The sequence below is a fragment of the Anopheles gambiae genome, chromosome X (assembly GCF_943734735.2).
Source record: "Anopheles gambiae chromosome X, idAnoGambNW_F1_1, whole genome shotgun sequence".
NCBI lineage: Eukaryota > Metazoa > Arthropoda > Insecta > Diptera > Culicidae > Anopheles > Anopheles gambiae.
The window spans coordinates 1,607,635-1,630,815 of NC_064600.1; the positions used below are offsets into that span (position 1 = coordinate 1,607,635).

General features: G+C 48.0%; 3 protein-coding genes across 14 annotated transcripts in view; all 3 read left to right on the forward strand.

Annotated features, from left to right (window-relative positions):
* The first annotated feature begins 247 nt into the window (after positions 1–247).
* Positions 248–7,220, forward strand: LOC1272174 (mitochondrial coenzyme A transporter SLC25A42). Of its 7 annotated transcripts, none has more exons than XM_061655404.1 (9): positions 248–361; positions 433–1,280; positions 3,645–3,841; positions 3,920–4,066; positions 5,092–5,263; positions 5,391–5,576; positions 5,655–5,920; positions 6,008–6,198; positions 6,281–7,220. In XM_061655404.1, exons 4-9 carry the CDS (start codon positions 3,976–3,978, stop codon positions 6,431–6,433), a joined length of 1,059 nt encoding a protein of 352 aa, XP_061511388.1. In that variant the 5' UTR covers positions 248–361; positions 433–1,280; positions 3,645–3,841; positions 3,920–3,975; the 3' UTR covers positions 6,434–7,220. The 7 variants fall into 7 exon arrangements, with proteins under 7 accessions (XP_061511388.1, XP_061511397.1, XP_061511416.1 ...); XM_061655413.1 differs by having other exon boundaries at positions 433–937; XM_061655432.1 differs by having other exon boundaries at positions 433–590.
* A 1,657-nt stretch (positions 7,221–8,877) lies between these two features.
* On the forward strand, positions 8,878–11,323 carry LOC1272173 (serine/threonine-protein kinase ULK3). The gene is made up of 2 exons (XM_311054.6): positions 8,878–9,235; positions 9,332–11,323. Exons 1-2 carry the CDS (start codon positions 9,149–9,151, stop codon positions 10,763–10,765), a joined length of 1,521 nt encoding a protein of 506 aa, XP_311054.5. The 5' UTR covers positions 8,878–9,148; the 3' UTR covers positions 10,766–11,323.
* Positions 11,324–13,828: 2,505 nt separating this feature from the next.
* LOC1272172 (signal transducer and transcription activator) overlaps positions 13,829–23,181 on the forward strand; it is a 42,057-nt gene continuing 32,704 nt past the window's right edge. For 5 of the 6 annotated variants that reach the window (XM_061655353.1, XM_061655357.1, XM_061655366.1 and 2 more), the window contains exons 1-2: positions 13,829–14,246; positions 16,060–16,670. The gene's annotated coding sequence lies outside the window, so the exon portion shown is untranslated. Of the gene's footprint in view, positions 14,247–15,101; positions 15,506–16,059; positions 16,671–23,181 lie in introns of those variants that run through there. The other variant, XM_061655348.1, reaches the window with a different exon arrangement.

A 23,181-nucleotide genomic window follows, 5' to 3' on the forward strand; every position in this document is an offset into this window, starting at 1 on the left:
CTCAAAAATGCCGTTATGAATGTTTGGAAACCCAACAAAAAAAAATCACGTTGACAAAAATATCTAAAAAGGCGCAAAAGAGTCCACCAGTATCTAAAAAAAAAATCTCCCGAAACCACCCCGTACCATCGTTGGTGGGAACAGCCAGCGGGGATGTTTTCCTTGCTAAAATCCACCTGCCCCTGTGTGTCGCGATTTGCCTTCCCCTGCTTTGTGCACACACACACACACACGCGCAAAAACACACACAGCACGTGTAGCGACGGACGTACTGTCAAAATCAGCTGTCAAGTCGGGTCGCGGTAGCCGCCGCGGACCTTGGGACGGGCCAATAGCCAGCGTGTGTGCAGACAGTGAGCAGGTGGGACACGACCGGAAAAGGGGCCGGCGCGGACGGGTTTCTATTTACGTTTTTCCTCCGATTCATTGTAGCGAAATCGGCGCAACGGCGAAACACACAGCCGCCTCATCGGTCGCACAGAAAACCCGCTCAAGGCAGCAGTAGCAGTAGGAGCCAGCAGTAGCACAACAACACCAGCGCCAAGCGACGGTACAATAATAATTCCGGAAGAGCGACGGAAAGTGTTTATGTATGTGTGTGTGTGTGTGTGTGTGTGTGGATGTGTACACGCGCTGATTGACGTGTGTTGTTTACTGTTTACGGAACGGCCTAGTGGTGGCGACAGCGACGTCCTCCGACCGGGATTGGCACACTGAGCGCGTCCGTGTCCGTGTTTTCCCTTTCCCCCAAGTGTTTCCCTCCTTCGAAGCTGGAACCGGAGCGTCGCAAATTCGCAAACCCCGTTAGTCCGCCGTTCGGATATAGAGGGTGCTGGTAGAAGAAGGGGGCCACCTTGAACTACCCCGAGCACATCCGGCGCAACGTCGCAGGGCTGCTGCTGCTGCTCCCCGCAACACACGAAAGGGATTTGGGACTGTAAGTGTCTCCCTGTATGTGTATGTGTATATGGTCGTGTAAATGTGTGTGTGTGTGTGTGTTTGCAACTCGGCCTCACTGATAACGACGCAGCAAACGCGTGTCGCGCGCTCCTACATTAGAGTGTGTCAAGTGGCCGGCGCTGATAGGCCAGCATCCATCCGAAGTAGGTGCGCGGCAGCCATCCCCACAACCTCACTACTTCACCACCGTGACGTGCGACGGTCCGTGTTTTTTTTATTGCTAAATTGGCCAACCAGTTCCTCTCGGCTCTCTAACACCCCCCCGCACCATCACCACTGGTCCGGATCCGGCGGCAACGGCACAAAAGGATAAAAAAGCGGTGCGTATCGAAACGTTTTTTGGCGAAACCCTCGGCGCTCAGCTTTCTATTCCCGCCTTCACAACCTTCACCGCTTATGCTGCCAACGGTCGACGGTTTTATGTAATCAACCGATTCGCGACCTCGCAAAAGCAGACGAGCCGTGTGTGTGTGTATGTGTGTGTGTGTTCATGTGCTTAAAACGGCTCCCCTTTCGCGACGGTGCGTAAAGCAAGCGTTTGATTATTTTAAATTATCACACCAGAAGGGGGGGGGGGGGGGTGAAGCAAGAGGAAGGTAGCTGGAAATCATCCCCCTATACATATTTTCAGTGTGGTTCACCGTCCAGCCAGCCTCAACCAGCGTTGTTTATCCCGTCGATGAGCATAATTCATTATTATTATTATTAATGCTATTTATAGCTTGTTTCGCGCGCACTCGTATGTGTGTGTGTGTGTTGTTGTGGCAGAACATAACGTCCCACCCCCATTGTGATTTCACCCATAGGGCTGGAGAAAACATACAGGGTTTCACACTTTATCTCAAGACCGCGGGACCCCTTCCCGAATCTGTCTTAGCCAAAGCCAAGATTGCGGTATGATGCTTGAAATCGTTGATGATACCTGAAAACGTTGATGATACCTGAATTCATCGGATGCAATGCTGAATCTGCGGCACATTTCTCGAAACACACTGGTCCGCGCCGAGGACATGCGGTCGAATATTTTTTTACACGGATAACCTTTGTGTACATCAGTCTATTAGAAACACTCAATTATCCTTTTCGTTTGTTTACCAAAAAAGACAATTTAATAAAATGAGTGAATGCATATTTGTTTAATTAAAATATTTACAAGTGTTAAGAAAGTAGTTTAAACTGTTTAAATCATCTTTTCTGGTAAAAACACGAAAAAATAATTCACTGTTTTCAGTACACTGATGTACACAAAGGTTATCCGTGTAAAAAAATATTTGACCGCATGTCCTCGACGCGGACCAGTGTGTTTCGAGAAATGTGCCGCAGATTCAGCATTGCATCCGATGAATTCAGGTATCATCAACGTTTTCAAGCATCATACCGCAGTCTTGGCTTTGACTAAGACAGATTCGGGAAGGGGTCCCGCGGTCTTGAGATAAAGTGTGAAACCCTGTAACAGCACGTAACAGATATCGCCCGCTTTCCGCATTGAAGCGTAAGTTTTAAAAAAAATGTGTTGCTTTTTTGCATTCCAATGTGTGTATGTGGGTTTGTATGTGTGTCCCCACACACCACTATCCACACTCGAGACACACACACACAGATACTTCCAAATGCTTAGAATGAGCGGTTGGAACGGGAAGAGAATTGGAATTTGACCTTCGCGACGAATGACGCGGCCCGGTTACGACGCGCTTCTCTTTTTTTTGCAGTATCGTAATCCCAACAGCGGACGAAAGTTGAACGTTACCCCCATAGAGAGAGCGAGGGGGAGGGGGGAGGGGTTATATGTCCCCACTGTTCCACCACGCATCAAAAGTTGCTCCACACGCACACTCACGCGTGCACGTGCGCTGTGGCAACTGGTGGTGGGAGCACGGAATCGAACCTACCCGATTCCGGAGCCGATTCCGGAGTTGACCCCGAAGCCGATTCTGCAGTTGGCTCCAGAATCGGTTCCGGAATCAATTTTTGAATCGGAATCGGCTCCGGGTTCAGAATTGACTCCAGAATTGGAGTTAGCTCCGAAATGAGAATCAGTTGTTGAATTGAAATAAAAAGCTTCAGAAGCGAAATCAGTCCGAGATTCTCCATGAGAATGGATCGATTACTATCAAATTTTGATTCTTTGTGGCTATCAATACGTAGCATCATTGGACCCAATTCGACGCCTATTCTTATGAGGTAGCCGAAACGGATTTCAATTCCGGAACTGATTCCGATTCTGGAACCAGTTCCGATTCCGTAGCCGATTCCGATTCCGAGAGCCACTTTCGGATCCGACACCGGAACCAATTCCGTATCCGATTCCGTACTTACTATGTGGAATCGATTCGCAGCTAGCCGGAATCGATTCCGACGGATACTTCATTTTTCCCATCACTAGTGGAAACCCTACAACTGCGGGTGGGGTTGAGCGAGGGGCAACGCGATTGTGTGTATCTTTGTTGATATCAGGGTCGCGAGGCCGTTAGCATCTTGCTTTTGCTTCCCCCGATGCTCATCCATTGCAACTCCCCCGCCACCTTTTGATGATTAAAACAAAGCGAAGCCGAAAGGACAGCTCTCGCATGTGTATCGGTGTCTGCGGCGGCGATGATGACATGGTGGTGTCCGGAATCCGGTTTCATCGCTTTTGAACGATATTTTATTTTATTTTATTTCATTTTTTATTTTATATTTTGCAGATCCACACACACACACGGACACGGGAACAGGTTTTGGGAGCAGCGAATCTGACCCCAGGCGCAGTTGCTTGCTTGTCGTCCAGGCTCGATGCGCAGCGAACCGTCCAGCCACGGGAAAGCAGTGTGCCCCGATCGCACCTGACGATGCTGTGAAGCTGTTCCGGTCTGCTACACGTACTGCGGCCCCCGGGGGTGGGGTAAGTACTTCCGCCCGTGTCCCAATTCGCCCATCCAGAGCATTAACACGGAGACTTTTTTTTTTTCTTTGCTACCAGGACACCTTGAGCGGAGTGCTTGAGTGCTTTGGGCTTGCGAATTTACATAACAGTGCATGCGTGCCACCACGCTCAGCGGCGAATTGCTTCCCGTCCGTCCGCACACTGGCAGTAACGGCATCTGGACAGCAACGGATGCGGTGCGAGGTAGGCATACATGGTCGGCGGAAATGGCTGCCGCTTATCTGCGGCCGATCTTAAGGTCCAACGTGCAGTGCCGGAAAGCGAGCAGCAAGGGCCGGCCTGCTCGCGGCGGTAATCGAGCGTGCGCGGCTTGGCAATCAATCGATCGCCAATAGAGACAGGAAGGTCGTAGGTCGATGTCGGGCACGTGCTGCTGGCGGTCGCTGCACAGAGCTGGCACAGGGAGCGGGTTCGGCAATGGCAATAGTGGGTTGTTTTGCTACACGTTTTGTGTTAATATTTCGCTATCATCAGCGATAGTTATTATTGCTGGACGGGGTGGGCTGTTAAAGGTATGGTAAATCTGCCTTAAGCTGAGCTTTCGATATTACATCATACAGATGGTTGCATAACTAAATGGTTACAATGTTCCAATCGAACCATAGCGCACTTTGCATTTAGAAATTGTAATTCTAAAGTTGTCTAATACTAATGAGATCCTGAACGCCTTGTTCAATATCCAATATATCCGCCCAGCAGTTCCAATATTTTGAGAATGATGTATTCTTTGCTCCGTATAGCTTTTATGTTTTTGAGAGCTTGGGCTGCGCTAAGGCTATCGGTAAAAAATTATAAGTGATCAGGTGTTCTGGTGGTAGTTCTTAGTTTCCTCTGTCATCGAGATATCTATACTTAAAAGGGAACTGTAAGACTATGGGAATTCGGAGCGAAAGGTATTCAAAACGGGTTTTGAGGGACATCACTCCGAACATCACTTCGAGGGACATAGTATGTGTTGATTTCATACTGCCCATAGCTATTCTCAAGCATCTATACTGGATTATACTGGAAACTAATTACTTCCTAATGTAGATTGTTGAAGCGAACGTCACTGTTGAACGTAATCTCGATGACCCATCTTTCAATCGTTATGTTACATCCCGTTCGATTGTTCCTTTTCCTTTGCTTTTGTTAAGATGTAGATGTAGTGTAGGTGTAATAAGCAGAAACAAACACAAAATTCTAAAAAATCTTTTCCCACATTGCAGAAATGTCTACGAACAATCGACAAGCGTCGGAACCGGTGCCGCCGGTTCGGCCCACCAACCTTAACAACCGGGACGTCGTGGTGACCAGCCTGATTGCCGGCGCGACGGCCGGTGCGTTGGCCAAAACCACCATCGCTCCGCTCGACCGAACCAAGATCAACTTTCAAATCAAGTAAACGCATCCGCAACCGAACTCTAACCGCCCTTCTATCAATAATCGGATTACATTGCTGTCCTCTCTCTTTCGCTTACTCTCTCTCTCTCACTCCCGACCCCGCTACGCCATTCGCGCACACCAGCAAGGACGTCCCGTACACGTTCCGGGCAGCGCTCGGGTTCCTGCGAAACACGTACGTTCGCGAAGGATTCCTGGCCCTGTGGCGGGGCAATTCGGCCACGATGGCGCGCATCATCCCATACTCGGCTATCCAGTTTACAGCCCACGAGCAATGGAAGAAGATACTGCAGGTCGATCTGCACGCGGAGTAAGTTGTGGAGAACGGGCTCAGAAACCAGGTTTCTGATGGAATGATTGTTTGTGCTCATTTGTTTCCTTGCTCCAGCACGGAAGTACGCCGCTTCCTCGCAGGGTCGCTGGCCGGCATCACGTCCCAGTCGCTGACGTACCCGCTCGATCTGGCCCGGGCCCGCATGGCGGTGACGGACAAGTACTCCGGCTACAAGACGCTGCGCGAAGTGTTCGTGAAAATTTGGCAGTGCGAAGGGCCGCGCACACTGTACCGCGGCTACTGGGCGACCATACTGGGCGTAATACCGTACGCCGGCACATCGTTCTTCACCTACGACACGCTGAAAAATGAGTACTACAGTAAGTGTGGACGGATTCGTGCTGGCGATGGCATTGCGGGACGTTTTTAACGGCGGTTGTTTTTTTTTTATGTTTTTTGCGTTCCAGAAAGGACGGGAGACAAATCTCCCAACACTGTGATATCGCTCACGTTCGGTGCGGTAGCGGGCGTGATCGGCCAGTCATCCAGCTACCCGCTGGACATTGTGCGGCGACGAATGCAAACCACCGGCGTAACGGCTCAATGCGCCGACCAGTACCTTACCATTGGCCGGACGTTGATAAAAATATACAGGCATGTCACATACGATATCGCTCTCGGGGTAGGGCCACCACAAAGCTAAATACTAACTCACACTCACGCTTGTCCCACGCAGGGAGGAAGGGCTCGTCAAGGGCTTCTACAAGGGTCTGAGCATGAACTGGATCAAGGGCCCGATCGCTGTCGGCATCAGCTTCGCGACGTACGACCACATCAAGCATCTGCTCCGCGACATCATACACATCCGGAGCGGGGACGGCCAGGCACGGTAATAGTCTGTGGCCGGCACGCTGAGCGGGTGGGGCTGCTGCAGGCGAAAACTGTCCCTTCGAATTCGTTTTCGAATATCCTTAAGCTAGGCAGAGATTACCGCAGGCAAGCGGAAAGGGAGAGAGAGAGAGAGAGCACCCGCCCCTTTTAAAAAGGACAACACGACAATAAGAAGAAAATTCCCCCGCCGTATCACCCCGCCAGTAAGCCCCACATCCCTCGCATCCTTTTCCCCCGACAGCACAGGCTGTGTGTGTTTGTGTGTGAGTGTGTACATGAAAGCGTGCGAGTGTGTGTGCGTGTGTGTGTGCGTATTGTACGAATCGTCAATCGGATAAGTGCCATTAGCTGGTTTTACCTATCGCTTTTTTCCTGTTTTTTTTTTAAACGAAGCGAAGGTACAACGGGCTGTCGTCATTGTTTTTTTTTTTTTTTACATTTTTTGTTCCCAGGCCAGCACATTACGAAACCATTGCACAAAAGAGTAACATGTACTATTTTAGGTGTAAACGAATCTATATACGTTATTTAGTCACTTGCCCACGTTTGAGGAGATGAGGAGGGTGGGAGGGGGCGCAAATCAAATAGAGTGGGCTACAGAAACAAACTAAAACGAAGAGGCAGAATCGGTGTTTTAGTGCCGTACCACGGTCAGACCTGTGCTACGCCAGAAATGGGCGCCGAGCGGGCGGGTTGTGTTTAGGCGCGGTGTCTCTTTCAAAAAGATGATGCGAGAAATAAAGCTAACCAGAGTCAATATGCCTTTAGTGCCGGGCACGGGCCTTTGCAGCTTCGAGTCCGTGTTTCTCTCTTGTTTCCTGTTGCTGCTGAGTGTGAACTCTAGTGTGTAATGGTCGAGCAACGTGCGCTGCTAAGCACGCCACGCCGGAAGTGGGTAAAATTCACACGAAAAGACTAGAACCTTGTCACTTTCGATTTCTTATTGGAGGACAGAATGTAGTGAATAAAGTTTGAAAAAAAAACTACCAACAGTTAGGTTACAAAACTGGGTTAATCATTTATGCTGGAAGAAAAGGAAAGAATGTGTATTTTGTATATCTTGTAAGATTATTTCTATAGGTATGCAACTACCACAGCAGTAGCACAGCGGAAACAACAGCGACAGCATTGGCGCACGACGACGTGGTGCCACCGCCATCTCTGGATGCGATCAAGCAGCTTAAGAGCAATAAGTCTGCTGGCAGCGATGGGCTGGCGGCCAAGCTCTTCAAGATGGGACCGGATTGCTGGGTGTCATTCACCCAGTCTACAACAAGGGCGACAGGCTGGATTGCTCGAACTTTCGAGCCGTCACAGTCCTTAATGCCTCCTACAAGATCCTGTCCCAGATCCTGTTGTGCAGAGTTGCGCCCCTTGCTACAAATTTCGTACTCCGAACGACTCCGGACGACTCCGAACGACTCCGAACGACTCCGGATGATGCAGGGCGGACCTACCTTCCGGAGTCGATTCCGAATTTATCGGAGTCGGATTGGAGTGGACTCCGGATTTATGCCAACTTTACCCACCATTAGTCTAGACAACGACATCCGTGGCACGATCCTCAACGGGTCTCTCCAATTTCTTGGCTTCGCGGATAATATCGACATCATCGGCAGAGCGTAGCAGCAAGAATCGGATTGAGAAGATGAAGTACCTGCTTGCCGGAGACTCAGACTATCTGGAATCTATCTCGAGGTAGTAAAGGAGCTCTGCTATCTTGGGACGGTCGTTACTTCGGACAACGAAATCGGCAGCGAAATCTAGAGACTCATTGTGTAGGGGAGCCGTGCATGCTATGGGCTTCACCGACTGCTGAGACACAGAAGACTTCGAGCCCTCTCGAAATGTGGGATATACTGCACATTGTTTCGCCCGGTGGTCCTCTATGGACACGAGACCTGGACCATCCGAGCGAAGGATGCAAACGTGTGATGTGCTCTTTAGAACGCACATTCCGTTCCAACTCCAGCTATTGTTAGTCCGATTCCGATGCCGGCTAAATCGTTTGGAGTTGGAGACATCGGGGCATGAGTCGACCGGAGTTGGAGTCATTCGAAGTCTTTCAGAGTCGATTGGAGCTAACGGGAGCCGTCCGATGCAATGTACTTGTGCATTTCACTTTGCACATGCACTTCGTGTACAGGCCCTTGTTTCGAAGGCCGACTCCGGATGACTCCGATTCCAACCGATTCCAGACGACTCCGAACGACTCCGGAAGTAGAGAGAAAGAAAGAGATAGAGAGAGATAGAGAGGCATGCAACTATTTTTTACAAACAATATTCATTCCTCAATCAAGTAAACGAATAGAACAAGTCTGAATATCGTTAGCTAACCATTGCATCGTCATCAACGGACAATTTAAATACGCAAAGGTCCATAGAAACAGCGGCCACCCAGCATACACCTTGATGATGTTTATAAAAATCGAACTCGACCGCTGTCAGTGTAGTGTGCCTGCTACGCATGCGGCCCGTCAATGTGTGCGTGCCGTACAGACGACACGGCCGTAGCTGCTGGTTACAATCGTAGCTCGTCGACAAATGCAAAACATTGTGATAGCAGTAGAACACTATAGGAGCTACAGCAATCATTTGTTGTGTTTTCTGTTTTTCTGTGCTTTTTTTTGTACATAAAATTGTGATGTTAGACTGGTAAATATTTATTTAATCCCCCTTTGCAAGCGAGCCCCGGACACAAGGGCAGCCGGAAAACGATGAGTGAGGCCAAAATTACCGAATACAAACTGCTCGAGCGGCTCGGCAGCGGCACGTACGCCATCGTGTACCGAGCGATGAAGAAGGTTAGTGTTTTAATGTTCAAACGCCCGTTAAACGCCTGCTCGCTGCGACTAACACTTGCTACTCCAAAACCTCCCCCCGCGCAAACATGCTTCCAGACGACGAAGGAGATACTGGCGGTGAAGGTGATGGCCAAGAGCAAGCTCTCCTGCACCGCGATGGACAACATCATCAGCGAGATCAGCCTGCTGAAGAAGCTGAAGCACCGGCACATCGTCGAGATGCGGGACTTTCTCTGGGACGAGGAGAACATCTACATCCTGATGGAGTACTGCGACGCGGGCAACCTGTCCTCCTACATCCGGCAGCACCGGACGCTGGACGAGGGCACCTGCAAGCGGTTCCTGCAGCAGCTCGCGCTCGCCCTGCGCTACATGCGCCAGCACGACGTGAGCCATCTCGACCTGAAGCCGGCCAACCTGCTGCTGACCCGGGCGTCCGGCACGTACGTGCTGAAGGTGGGCGACTTTGGGTTCGCCCAGCGGCTGAAGCTGAACCAGGAGAACACGGCAGTCAAGGGTTCGCCGCTGTACATGGCGCCCGAGATACTGCTGAACAGCTCGTACGGGCCGGCCGCCGACCTGTGGAGCGTCGGCGTCATCCTGTACGAGTGTCTGTTCGGCCGGGCCCCGTACAGCTCGACCAGCCTGCACGAGCTGGCCGAGCGCATTCACCGGAACGATCCGATCGCGATACCGTGCCGGCCGCCCATCTCGACCGACTGCCGGCAGCTGCTGGTCAGCCTGCTGCAGCGCGATCCGGGCCGGCGCATCAGCTTCGAGAAGTTTTTCGACGACCCGTACCTGGACCTGGCGCACGTGGCGTGCGAGGAAAATCTGGAGAAAGCGATCGCGCTCATCAACCGGGCGATCGAGATGGAGCAGCGGCAGGAGCTGGCGGGCGCCTACCGGGCCTACTGCCAGGGGCTGCAGTACTTTGTGCCGATAACGCGCGCCGAGCCGGATGCCGGCAAGCGGCAGCTGTTGCGCCAGCGCGTCCTCACGTACCTGAACCGGGCGGAAGCGCTCAAGCAGCACATTTACGCGACGACCCAGACGGAGCGGCAGCAGCAACAGGACGTGCCAGCTACATCGGTGTTGAAACGACCGGACGAGCAGGGACGTTCCGGTGCGGGAAACATAAATTCTTCGAGCTCAAGCAAAGAAGGCACCGGCGGCGGTGGTGGTGGCCGTGCGAGCGATAAGCTGGCGGAGAAAGCACCCGAGCCCGGCATTGCCGAGCTGGCCCGCGACAACGAAGCGATTGCCCGCGGGCTCGAGATTGGATGGCAGGCGGCGAAGGAAGCGTCCGAGAACAAGCTCGATGCCGCACTGGACAGCTACACGTCGGCGCTCAGCCTGCTCATACCCGTGCTGCACCAGGACATTCCCGCCGGACAGAAGCGCGTACTGCGGCAGCGTGTCGTCCAGTGGATGGAGGAGGCGGAGCAGATCAAATCGATCCGCTCGGCCCAGATCATGCAGGAGATGGAGAGCACCGAGGCGAACCACTACGGCTGTACCGTGCAATAGTTGCTGACCTGTTTTACTTACCGCAAACCGCGGATTGTGCTCTCTCTCTCTGTTTCACGCTCTCTCATTGTACGCTTTTGGGAGGGGAGAGATAACTAACATCACCATGGCAATGGAAACGGATACAGGAAGTTACCAGCCTTCTGCAGCATTTGGGCCAGAGCACTCGTTCCAGGATTAATTTAACTCGTATGTCCTTTCCCTTCATCAACGTTTCTGTGGGTTTGTGCACGATGGCGCCCAAAAGATGCAGTAAGATTGTAAAGCTTAATTCACGAATGAATGTCAGTATTTGCGGCAAACCCCGCAACCGATTTGTTCCTAAACGCGTACTGCACTTTGCTTGCACGGCTTGTTGCTAATCCGCCGGTGGCGACTGTGGTTGCGGCATCAGCGGCCTACTAAATCTAAGATTCCCCCATGCCCCACCACCACATAGCTGCACTCCTATGTACACGATGAGATTTCTCGCGAAAGTGCGACTAGCGGCCAGACTCGTAAATCGTATTACGCGGTGTGATTTTGTGATAATAAAAATTTAAACTATAGCAAAAACAATCAGATCGGATCGGATGATGTTGGTGATGATGATGATGATGTTGCTGGCGGGATTGGGTGGGTTTGAATACGGGTAAGCTGATTAATTACACGTTTGCGCATAAAACCAATCACGATCACGGCCTGGAGCCGCTGCAATCAGCGCAATAATTAATTTCCACGAACCTGATTATGTGTGCCGTTAGCAAATCACCGGTGGAAAACAGTTGTAAAAGGTGATGTAGTTAACCATAATAGTGTTTTACTATGATTGTTCGTCTAATCGTTTTTTTTGTGTTCTCTTCTTGCTTTTATTATTTTTTTTTTCTTTTTTTATAGCAACTTTAATTCCACGGAATTCTTAGCGTTCCTTGATTTGCTCCACTAAACCAATAGCTATTTACTGTTGGATAATATCGATCCTAATAATGCTAATTTTAGTATATAATTTACTACGCCTCATAGAAAGCGTCTCATAGAAACATCGTTTTATTATGTTGAAAAATTTGCTACAATGGACGCAACCCAAGCGCCACAGATTATGCTTAAACGACTGGAAAATCAAATATCCATAGAAGAAAAAAAACGAAAGCTCCATATAGCTTCACTAGTTTGCTCAACAGATGGCGTTTTATAACTCATCATTATATTGCTATCCTTTTCGTGCAATGTGTTTCTCGCCTAGCTTCATCTAATCATGGCATATATTCCCTTCTAACTTTCCGAGCAAAAATCTTTAAAAGAATTGTCGTGTGGCCACAGGTTCAGATACGTGGGTATCAAAACATAAACAACTATTTTCAAATGTCAGTTGCTGAAGTGCTTTCATTGGAGTTTAGTATTTAAACAAACCTTTAAACATTCGTATCGCTGTTCCAGTTCTAGCTATGCATAACTTCAATCCGAAACCACACAACAGTACAGCGGGAAGGAGAAAGCTTTCGAAATCAGGAAAGCTCCACTGGCTCGGCATCCCACCAACACCGGCTCTTTATTTTTGCTATTTTTTGCACCGTCTTTTGAACGAAGTCTTTTTAGCTTCCTTTTAGGTTGAGAGCTTGAGCCGCTTAGAACCCGTCGGTAAGTGGATTTGTGACACTTGGGCAATCACAACCCAAGTGCCACAAATCCACTAAACGACCACTAAACGCCTTCTAAACGACTCAAGCTCTCTACCTAAACGGAATATAGAAAGACTTCGTTTAGCAGACGGCAAACGACTCATGCATTCTAAAAATAGCAAAAAAGCTGATGGCGCTATCTGTTGGTGGGATACCCCAACCAGTGGAGCTTCATCGCTTGGAGGAGAGCTTTCTCATTTCTCCTTTCTCCTTCTAACTTTCTGAGCAAAAATCTATATGAATGGTCGTGTGGTCAGATACGTGGGTATCAACACCAACGACCATTACTTAAATCTCACTTGCTTCAGTGCTGGTGGTTTCCGTTGGAGTTTAGTATTTAAACAATCGTATCGCCGTTCTAGTTCTAGCGATGCATAACTTCAATACGAAACCATACAACAGTACAGAGGAAATGAGAAAGCTCTCCTCCAAGCGAGGGAAGCTCAACTGGTTGGGGTATCCCACCAACAGGGAGCGCCACCAGCTTTTTTGCTATTTTTAGAATGCATGAGTCGTTTGCCGTCTGCTAAACGAAGTCTTTCTATATCCCGTTTAGGTAGAGAACTTGAGTCGTTTAGAAGCCGTTTAGTGGTCGTTCAGTGGATTTGTGGCACTTGGGATAGATCATAATAAGATGAAACTTTTCGAAACACATTGCAAGAAAAGGATAGAAATATAATGATGAGTTGTAATACGCCATCTATTGATCAAACCAATGAAGCTGTGGAGCTTTCATTTTTTTTCTATGGATATTCAATTTTCCAGTCGTTTAAGCTTAATCTGTGGCGCTTGGGAAATTCTCGATTTTTTGTTTTGGAAATTTATCTGACGTTTTGATAAAAAAAAATAGGCAGTTTTTATGAACCTTATGTTTTTTCCAATAATAATATTTGCAAATTGCCATGAATTATGGTGTTTTTTGTTATGCCAACGTCCTGTGATAACCGTTTCTTCCAAATATCCTCCTCAGACCGCACTGTCACCTTTGTATTGAACTGTCATTTCTCAACAGCACGGATAAACGGACAGCCGGATAAAAGGTACCCGGAGAAATGGCGCTCCACTGTTACTACAAAACTTTGTTGGCACTGGTCAAACGAATTTCGATCGATCAAAACTAATAAAAAATATTCTAGCAAACCAATCCATTGCAACTCACAAAACTGCAAAGGATGTGAAACATAATTGATTGAAGCAGTTTGAAGAAAGGAAAAAAAATATATCAAAAACAATCTGTTTAAGCTGACCTTCCCTGACGGCTCGCGTTTGCCGAGCCCTGGCTAGGCTTCGCCACAATCCAGCGCAGAGCGTGCAGGCTGTTGTCATAGTCCCGTCCGCCATACTGCGGGCCGCGCAAGATGGCGCCAGTATAAAAAAAGCCCACCAACACCGCATGGTCCAGCCTGGCTCACTGTGTGTGTGTGTGTTTGTGAGTCTGTTAAGACAGTGTGCTGCCCCCGCCACCGCACCCCGAACCCTGCACCGCTCGTATCGATCGCGCACACTTGCCCTTTCGTCATCGGTCGTCGTCGTCCGCCTCACTGTGCCCACAAGCGTCGGGTGTGCATGTTGTGTGAGAGTGTAGAGCGTTACAGCTAGTTGACAGCAGCAAGTAGCGAGTTAACAGAAAATACGGGAAGCGAGCGGAAGCAAACGTTTTGGTCACAGAAATTTTTTTTTTAATTCAAAAGCCTTGCTCCCCACCTCTGTGCATGTGTTTTTGCACCGTTTGTAGTGTTTGCGATTATTATTGTTAGCGATTGTCCCGTCCCCCGTGTGTCGGTGAATCGCGCGCGCGTGTTCTGTGAAAACGGCTGAGAGAGGTAGTTAACAAAAAAAAAAAAAAATTGTGTTATTTTGTACCGATTTGGTGCCGCCGGGTAGTTACGACTTTTGCTGAACCACTCATCAATACCCCCTCCCCCCACCTTCTTTTGCTTGGTTTGCCGGAAACTGTCATCGCGGCGCAATCTTTCTGGTGCGCCTCGCACCTCTCCTCCCCTCTTTTTTTTCGCCATATCTTACTTGCCCTTCGGTCGCAAACTGTGATACCACTTGTCTAACCCCCCGCCGCCCCTTGCACCACACTGTACAACACTCGTTACTGTGGGGCGCTCGTTGGGGGAATTGCACGCTGGTTTGTGCGTGTTGGTGCGCGAGTGTTTTCTTCGCGCGCGCGCGCGCGCGTTTGTGTGCGTTAGTAGTAACGTTTATCTACGAGCGCCCCAATACTAGAGCATCACTTTTAAACTTATTTTTGTTGGAAAGATAGCAAACAAAAAAGGGAGGAAAACCTACTGGCGAGGAGGAACATCTTGAAAAAAAAAAAAAATCTCTCCCTTTTTCCGTAACGTGCGCCAAAGGCAGCGTTTTTTCTTAACCTTGGGACTTTTTTTTTATTTTTATTTTCCCTTCCACTTGAATTTGCCGCAACCATGGGCCCCTACCCTCCCCCTCCCCTCCGCTCTCTCGATATATCTACAGCATTGATTGCTTTTCCGGCGTGACGAGAAGATCGCCACCGCGGCACCGCTAGATCATCAACACGTTCCGTGTGCATATGTGTGCGTATGAGTGTGTGTGTGTAGAGAGAATTTTGTAGCGCATTCTCCAAGACACACACACACACACACACACACACACATAGGCACACAGGGCTGCGATCTGCGCTCTGCAGTGTCGTCGCACGCGCTCATTGTAATCTTTCTTTTGTTTGTTTGTTGCTGCTGCTGCTGTTACTTCAAATTAATAACAATAGCAAGGGAAGGAAAACAAAAGAAAGAAATCGAGCGCCCATCAAACCGGCACACCGTGGCTTTTGCGGCCGGCTTTTCTCCAAACCCTTGCCAGGGGCGGGAGGAGCCACTGTTTTTTTTTTTTTTTGTTGTATTTATTGCGCGTTGGCTGTACAAAAGGCTGTGAAAACCGCGTGCGCACACGACGAGACGTTAGGCCCCGTCCCATGCCAAGGTCTAGTTTGCCTGCGCGAGCGCGCGTTAGTGTGTGTGTGTGGGTGTGCAGGAGATGCGTACACATGTGTCGCACGAATGTGTCAATATGGCGCACATACGGGGGCAGAAGGGTATTTGTTTATTTCGCGCGCCGCGCGCAGTGATCTTTCCAGAACGAATGAAGGCAATAGAGGAAGAGGAAGAGAGCACGAAAACCAACCTGGAAAGAAAAGCGTGAGAGTGTGTGGATTGTGTGTTTTTTCAAAATCATTTTTGTTTTGTTGTTGCCTTACGTATCGCCGTTTCGTCTTTCTTGTGCCCCCCCACCATCCCCCCTTGCTTCCCTAATCGTGTCAAATATCCTCTCACACACACACACACACTCTCACGTACACAGCAATGTGACAGCGACCTATCAAACTCGCAGGATCGCCCAATACACCCACGCACGCACGCATGGAGTAGAAAGTGACAGCACACAACAATACCCACATGGGTGTGCGCGCGCGCGCATACACGCTCACACACACACACATACGTTTTTTTCCTAATCGAAAATACAACATTGTACGCGCTCATTGTAGTGTGTGTGTGTGTGCGCGCGCGCGTGTGTGTGGGTGTTTCGGTAGGCGCCGCCACCTCAATCAACCATATTGCAACGCAATCCCCGTTTCTATCTTCGCAGCGCGGAGACAGAGCAGGCGAGCAAGAGCGCTCCTTCACATCCGACGTCCATCAAACGGCTCCGGCGTTCTCTCCCTCTCTCTCTCTGTGTGTGTATGTGTGTTGAAGGAAGTGTTTCAAATGTTTGCTTAAGTGTGCCGCCGCGCCGCAAGTGTGTATTCAGTTCAGCTGCTCGAGTGTACAGTTTTTTTTTGTTCCGGCAATAGCAGTAGTAGTAGTGGGTCTTTTGTTTTATTTTTGTTTCGTTGTAAATTGCTGCTCTTCTCGTGAGTGATCTATTTCGCGCATCTCACTGTCGCGCTTACCTACTGGTTGGTGGCGTAAGGTTAGAAATTGAAAGGGAGAGAGAGAGAGAGAGAGTGAGAGCGAACGAGCGAGCGAGCGAGAAAGAAACAGAGAGGCCCAACGTGTGTGTTATCAGCGGCTTCTGCTCCATCGGCTCCAACGCGCACCCATCGGCGACGCACGGCGCTGGGTGGTTTACACATTTCCACGAATCCACGACGCACGGACGGTTGCAGCGCCCGAACGCACACCGAAGCAGTGCGCGCGTGCGTTCGTGCGCTTGTGTGCGCATCCAAACCGCTGTCATTGTTATTGTAGTTGTTATTGGTAAGTATTGTGCCGCGGATGTCATTCTTTTCAAGCTTATTGATTATGTGGCTATTGAACTGTTGCGTATGCACGGGTGACGCCATTCAATGGGACAATTGCTTGTTACAAAAGGAGTTTTTTTTTATTTGCCCCTGTTTTAGGATGCTTTGTGGAACTGTGCACTCAAAAAATTAACAAAAAAACACCACCATATTGTGGTGCGCTTGTGTTTGGCTCCTTTGCTTCGCTTTTCTCAAGCGGCTGTGTCGGGGTGCGCATCAACCCATGTGTGCGCTGCGCCTTCGAGAGCAAGGGGCGCAACAGAAGAAACACAGTAAAGTTTCCAGGAATACCCGATCAACGATCGCTCTGCCCTTTCCTGTGCGTCAACCCCCCCCCTCCCTCCCTCCCTCTCCTCCCCTCTTTCCCTTCTCCGTGCGATGCCGTCCCGTGTGCAGTCCGTTGCGGCTTTAGCGCGCGGCATTAATTGCGCCGCGTCGCCAAGGAAGGGTGTGTGGGTTATTAGTTCGATCCTCAAGAGTGCATGCATGCTTCAGTGTGCTTGTGTGTGTGTGTGTATGGGGGGGTTAAGAAGGTCGGTGTCGGGAAAGCGGAGACAAGCGTATTTGATTGTTTGGAATTTTCCAAAAAGTGTTTTTAGAAGGTTTCCCTCCGCCAGCACCACCACACGCTCGGTCTAGAGGAAGCGGATGGGCTTGCGGCAGGGAAAATGTATAACAAAATCCTTTCAGTTGAAATTATGCTTAAAAAAAAAAAAAGAATAAAACAATGCCACCAGCACCTACTCTCTAAGTCTAATTTTGGAGTTTTAGGGATCGACGTGGCAATGGTATAGATGGAACTGATAAATTAATTATTGAGCTTCGTTCGTAATGGTGTAGTGGCACTGTGCTGGCGTCGGTATGTTCGTAATATTAATAGGAATATTATCAGAAGCAAATTTATTGTTACTATTTTTCTAACACAATTAGGCTGCAGGAGACCGAAATGAAGTAATAGGCCGTTTTTACTAGCCAGGTGTAAGATACAGTTTGATTTGGTTTGCATTATTGCACTGGTGCAATAACATTTCTTTGGTTGCTTTTCAAACTTATCGATTGTTTTGATGTCACATTTGCAAACATGATTTTGGCTTAACGAGGCCGATTTTTCGAGAAAAAGTCTGTGTAATATGTTCATTCATTTCGGTCCAAAATTCAGTCCAGATAGTATTTTGACATGTCGAAGGCAGAGCATGGAAGAAAAACGCATGACGCCTTTAAATAGGAAAATCTCAACCCAGTGATAAAAAAACCTTAAAAATCAGTAAATAATAATAAAATAATCAGTAGAGCTATAAATACAAGATGTAAAATACAAGATTATGCCAAGTGCAAGCAGGATAAATCATTAAATTAATGTAAAAAATTGGGATCATATGAACAAGAATGGTATTTGTCTCTGATAGTCCAATATTATTCAAATCAGACAATAAACCTTACTGGATTCAACTGCGCAAAATCTCTATAAACAAACCAACCAACCAATCTTACTGGAATTGAATGAGCACTTGTTGCTTTCATGTCATCAAACGCCTTTCTTTTTTAGAAAGAATGCTTCGTTTGACGAAGGACCATGGAATAACTATGGCATGTTACTGCTATCTCTGACATGATTCGAAACGTGATGTTTTCTTTTTCATTCTAGCTGAGCAACCGATGAACATGTTGCTCATGTGTTCGAAACTTTTAAAATATTAGTTTTGAACAGGCCTTTACAAGCTGTTATCCTGTTTCGTGTTGCTCCTACCCTTGTGCGTTGTATCAACGGAGACAATCATAGAAAGCTGCTACTCGATCTCAACTACCACACGGTCGCAGCAATACATCAGCAGTTAAATGAAGAGACAACGTACTGAGACACAGTGTAACGGGTAATCGCCAATTGCAAAATGTATGGTCCTGTCCGTTTAGAGACTGCAGCGCAGCCCTTACGCCACGAACAGACGAAGCGAAGCTAATTTTAGAAGACATTTTGTTTAATAATTTGACATTAGCTTTCTTGCCTTTGTACAGTAGAAACTAAACGATTTAGGCAGTAGTAGTAGTAGTAGTAGTGGTTGTGGCATGAGAGAGTGTGTGCGGCCTTAAGCGAAAGCCAATCTTGCTGCGGCATCGGCGTAATCCGATACCACGGGCCACATATTCTCCTTTCCTTCTTCCCCTTTCATATTTGCCCTCCTACACACAGACACAGAGAAAGACACAACTTTTGGGATAGTCCGCTGATAGACAAAAAAAAAAAAAAAGAAAACGCAAGAAGAGCAAAACACAGAACCCAAGGAGAGAGAAACCCTTTTTTTTGTTTATTTCAGTGGTGTGTGTGTTGTTGTTGTTGTTGATTTCCTTACAGTAGGGTTTCCTTCGTCTGTATTTTTTTTTTGGTCTTCTCCACACCCAATTCGTCTGATTTTATGACTTTTGTACAGTGTTGTTTTCTTCCTTTCGATTTCTCGAGCCTTTCCGTTCGGTTTTTATAGCTTTTCCTCCCTGCTGCAACGTCGATCATCATCGTCGTACTGTTTCGTGTGCTTGTGTGTGTGTGTGTGTGTCCCGCACAAGATCACTCTGCCGCTGTGTGCCGTGCCCCTTTGCCCCGGACGAGAAGAGAGGTCCTTCACTCCCGATCCCTCCTTCTACCAAGCGGGCGGCATTGTTACGGTGTTTTGGGTTTTATGTGATTTCTGTTGCCCTTCCTTTATTTCAAAACTGCCTATTTGGGCTGCGAGAAAGCCTCTCCTCGAACGGCGCGGGGGACCTGGGCATGCGGGAATGTTGAAAGTGTGTTGTGTGTTGCACGTGCTTTTTCCGTTTCAACAGAGCGGTTTGGCGCAGGAGATGATGCACTTGGTTTGTTGTGTGGCCACCACCACCACCACCAACACATGCAGCACAAATGTCCTCCCGGGTACCGCACCGTAAGGGAGCGGGCTCGGGGTTCGGCTGTGGCGCGGCTGGCAACCCAGTGGACGTAAAATGTCAGGTGATTTTAAGTAATTTTAACTAAACTACTTCACTAATGCTAATTTCAAACGCACTTTATCAAATACATTTTACAATCTTTTTTCAAATTTTTTTTTTATTTTTAATTTGAAACTAAAGGCCAGCACCCGCCCCTTGGCTCCCGGTGGCGCGGTTTTTCTGGTGGAACTGGACGCGGATCCAAACGAGGTTGAACACAAATCGAAGGATTAATGAGCGCGCGGCCCCCGTCGTGGTGCCAGCAAGCCAAGAGGAGGAAGGGGTTCGTCAAACAATCGTTCTCTTTATATCCCGTTCCTTCGTGGCGCCCCTTGACGGACTTTACCGGGCGTCTTTGCCTTAGATGGGGCACGCCGCAAGTGGGTGCGGGTGCGGCAAACGTTCCGCGGGGAGAAGCGATATCCATCAAGCTAGTTGTACGTGGTTGTATGTGGTTGAAGCAAAATAACAAAAAAAGAAAAAGAAAAAACGAACAAACTTTTAAACATTGTACCCAAGACCTTACCGTTCCGCTTATCTTCTTCGGCGCACTTTCCGTTGGTCAATCCCTTTTATGATCCCTTTTATGGTTCTCTTTACGTTGATGTTGGCTCCCGTTTGGTGTTGCTGTTTTACTTTTTTTTATTATTGTAAGTGTACGCCTGCTGACAAGAGGAAATGTAACGTGTGTGCAGAACTGCTTGATCATGACTCTCGGTAATAGCATGCCGTTTTGTTCTGTTGCTCAGTAGTAACAGCCGGGAACGGGTTTAAAATAAGCAGAAATGATGTTTTATCAATTAACGCCCTTGGCTTAATATTCTCCGTATTACCCGTTTCCGGTGTGATAAGACGCTGCAATGGCACGCACTGCACGCGAAACAGAATCTTGATTAACGAGCACACAGACCAACGCTGGAAGAGTTGATGTTTTGAGGCAATATTTTGAATGTTGGTAGAAATCAATGAATCAACCAATTGCTTTTGGTTGTTTGTTCGGTGTGTCCCTTCCTATATTTCACAAACAGGTCTTCATTAGTCGAGCATTAGGTTGCCAAGGAAGTTCGCCGCGCGATTGTGACATTGAGCACTTCAAGCGTTTCACCCGTGGAATCGAAACGCTTCAGGCTCTATTAGCCACTAATTCCAATGGTAAATATTCTTGTGCGTTCGCTTCTTTGAATAAAAAAAAGCATAGAACAATTGTTGTTTCAACAAGGAATAAGATACACACATATTGATCCTCTACCGGACTGTCGCTTCAGTGTCCCCCCCCCCCCCCCGTTTTTCCAAAAATTTGTTTGAAACGGTTGCTATCTTTTTTTTCTAAAGTAACGCACGCAGCTGTCGAGGCCTCCCTCGGATGTCGTTGCTGCAAGTCGTATCCAAAAATTGGAAATGGCGATCCTTGCTGTACTTTGGGCGGTCTCGTGCGCTGCATCCTACAAGCAGTCGTACAGTACGATCTGGGCTGACTACCCTGTGGCTTTTGGGTGCACAAATCCGCCACACATAGTCGGCGTAAGCAGGACTCGTGATATGACCGTTGGCTTATGTTTGAGATTCGATAGTAACTTAATTTATATTAGTTCGAGTTTGAATATGGAAATGAATTCAACTTGCAAGCAGCACTAATGCTAGCCGTCCTTTCCGTTTTAAGTTGGTAGTCTGAAATTTCAGCCTGTCAGCTGTTTGCATTGTATAGCAGTTTTCGAGCAGCTCTCAAAGTGGGTATAGTATACAGGTGGCCTTATCCCAAGGTGTATGAATTTAGAAGGCTTATTGTTATGAATGAAGATTTGAAGAGTGTTTTATATATCCGTCAAGCCTCCGGAGCGCATGTTTGAACAAAAATTTTCACCCATCCTGTCAAAAAGTGATATTCAAATTTGGTTATAAAAATACCACCTGGACTTACATACACTTTGATTGTGGATTCTGTCACCAGATCTCTTTAATGCACCTTGGGATTGTTTTGCCATTTTTCGAGCAGGTACTCGAATCTAATTCTAGCTTTGAGGCTAGAATAATCTAGACTGAAAATTGCAGACTTTGTATGGTGTGGTTGTGGTTTTGTATGGTGTGTTTACATGATTTCAGCCTCCAACTGTCAAACTCCAAACCAAAAAAAACTGACTAGATTCGTGAAGGGCCCCATTATTGGTTCTTGCTCTCTCTAGCTACATTGAGCGAGTGGCTGAGAAGTTTTCGATCGACTTTGCGCAGCGGGCCGATATTTCTTGTGATTTATTGAAGCGTTTGGGGCACTTGCTTTTTAGACTAGAATTATCTAATCACTCCATTTTTACTCATTTTAAGCGTTTAAGTGTGTCATGTCGGTTATAAAAGGACTGACACTACCTCTCTCAATGAGTATCAGAACTATATTCCAGTAGATCACTATCATAAAGCGAGAAATGTAACGATCGCAGCGCCATCTGGCTGAGTTTTGAAGCGTTTTTAGACCAGCGATTGAGCTGTCTGAAAACATCTTCCACCAGCAAAGGAGGACTAGCACACACACACACACACACACACACACACACACACACACACACACACACACACACACACACACACACACACACACACACACACACACACACACACACACACACACACACACACACACACACACACACACACACACACACACACACACACACACACACACACACACACACACACACACACACACACACACACACACACACACACACACACACACACACACACACACACACACACACACACACACACACACACACACACACACACACACACACACACACACACACACACACACACACACACACACACACACACACACACACACACACACACACACACACACACACACACACACGCACACGCACACGCGCACACACACACACACACACATACACACACATTGATTCAGGTCATTGAAGTATTTGATTAACCAATTGTAAGAAAAAGTGTAAGAAAAACTTGAAAGACCAAACGCAGATAAAAACGCATGCGGCGAGCGCAAAGGGTTAAACATTTTCCTGGCTTCCTTTTTCAGGAAGCTCGACGAATGAGCGCACTCATTCGTCTCAATTCTTTAGTTTGTAATGCTCCGGGAAAGGCGGAAAAACGCCACTCACAGTGAAACACGCACGTACATGTGTGTGTGTGTGTGTGTGTGTGTGTGTGTGTGTGTGTGTGTGTGTGTGTGTGTGTGTGTGTGTGTGTGTGTGTTAGAAGGAAAAGGCTCGCGCCGTAGCAAATGTTATTTTCATGCTTGTTGTCAATTTCGCTTACGGGGGCTGTGTGCGCTTTGTGTGTCAAGTTGTGCCTCTCTCTCCAGTCAGTCGTCCTGCTTTGTGCATCCCTTTGCCCGAAGACGAAGTGACTGTTTTTCTTCCATTTCACCCCATCCCCTCCATCCCACTCCTTTATCCCTTTTGCTTGAGGCGGAAGGAGCAGAAACTCTAAGTCAAAAGCGTTGCGAACAGAGAAAACAAAGCTTGCCCGGGATCGGGTTA

What these genes read in the sequence shown, in the direction of transcription:
- LOC1272174 (XM_061655404.1), top strand. Translation starts at nt 3,976, where the DNA reads ATGCGTGCCACCACGCTCAGCGGCGAATTGCTTCCCGTCCGTCCGCAC. An exon ending in AAGATCAACTTTCAAATCAA is followed by an intron (nt 5,264 to 5,390) that starts GTAAACGCATCC and finishes CGCGCACACCAG; the next exon opens with CAAGGACGTCCCGTACACGT. An exon ending in CAGGTCGATCTGCACGCGGA is followed by an intron (nt 5,577 to 5,654) that starts GTAAGTTGTGGA and finishes TCCTTGCTCCAG; the next exon opens with CACGGAAGTACGCCGCTTCC.
- LOC1272173 (XM_311054.6), top strand. Translation starts at nt 9,149, where the DNA reads ATGAGTGAGGCCAAAATTACCGAATACAAACTGCTCGAGCGGCTCGGC. An exon ending in TGTACCGAGCGATGAAGAAG is followed by an intron (nt 9,236 to 9,331) that starts GTTAGTGTTTTA and finishes ACATGCTTCCAG; the next exon opens with ACGACGAAGGAGATACTGGC.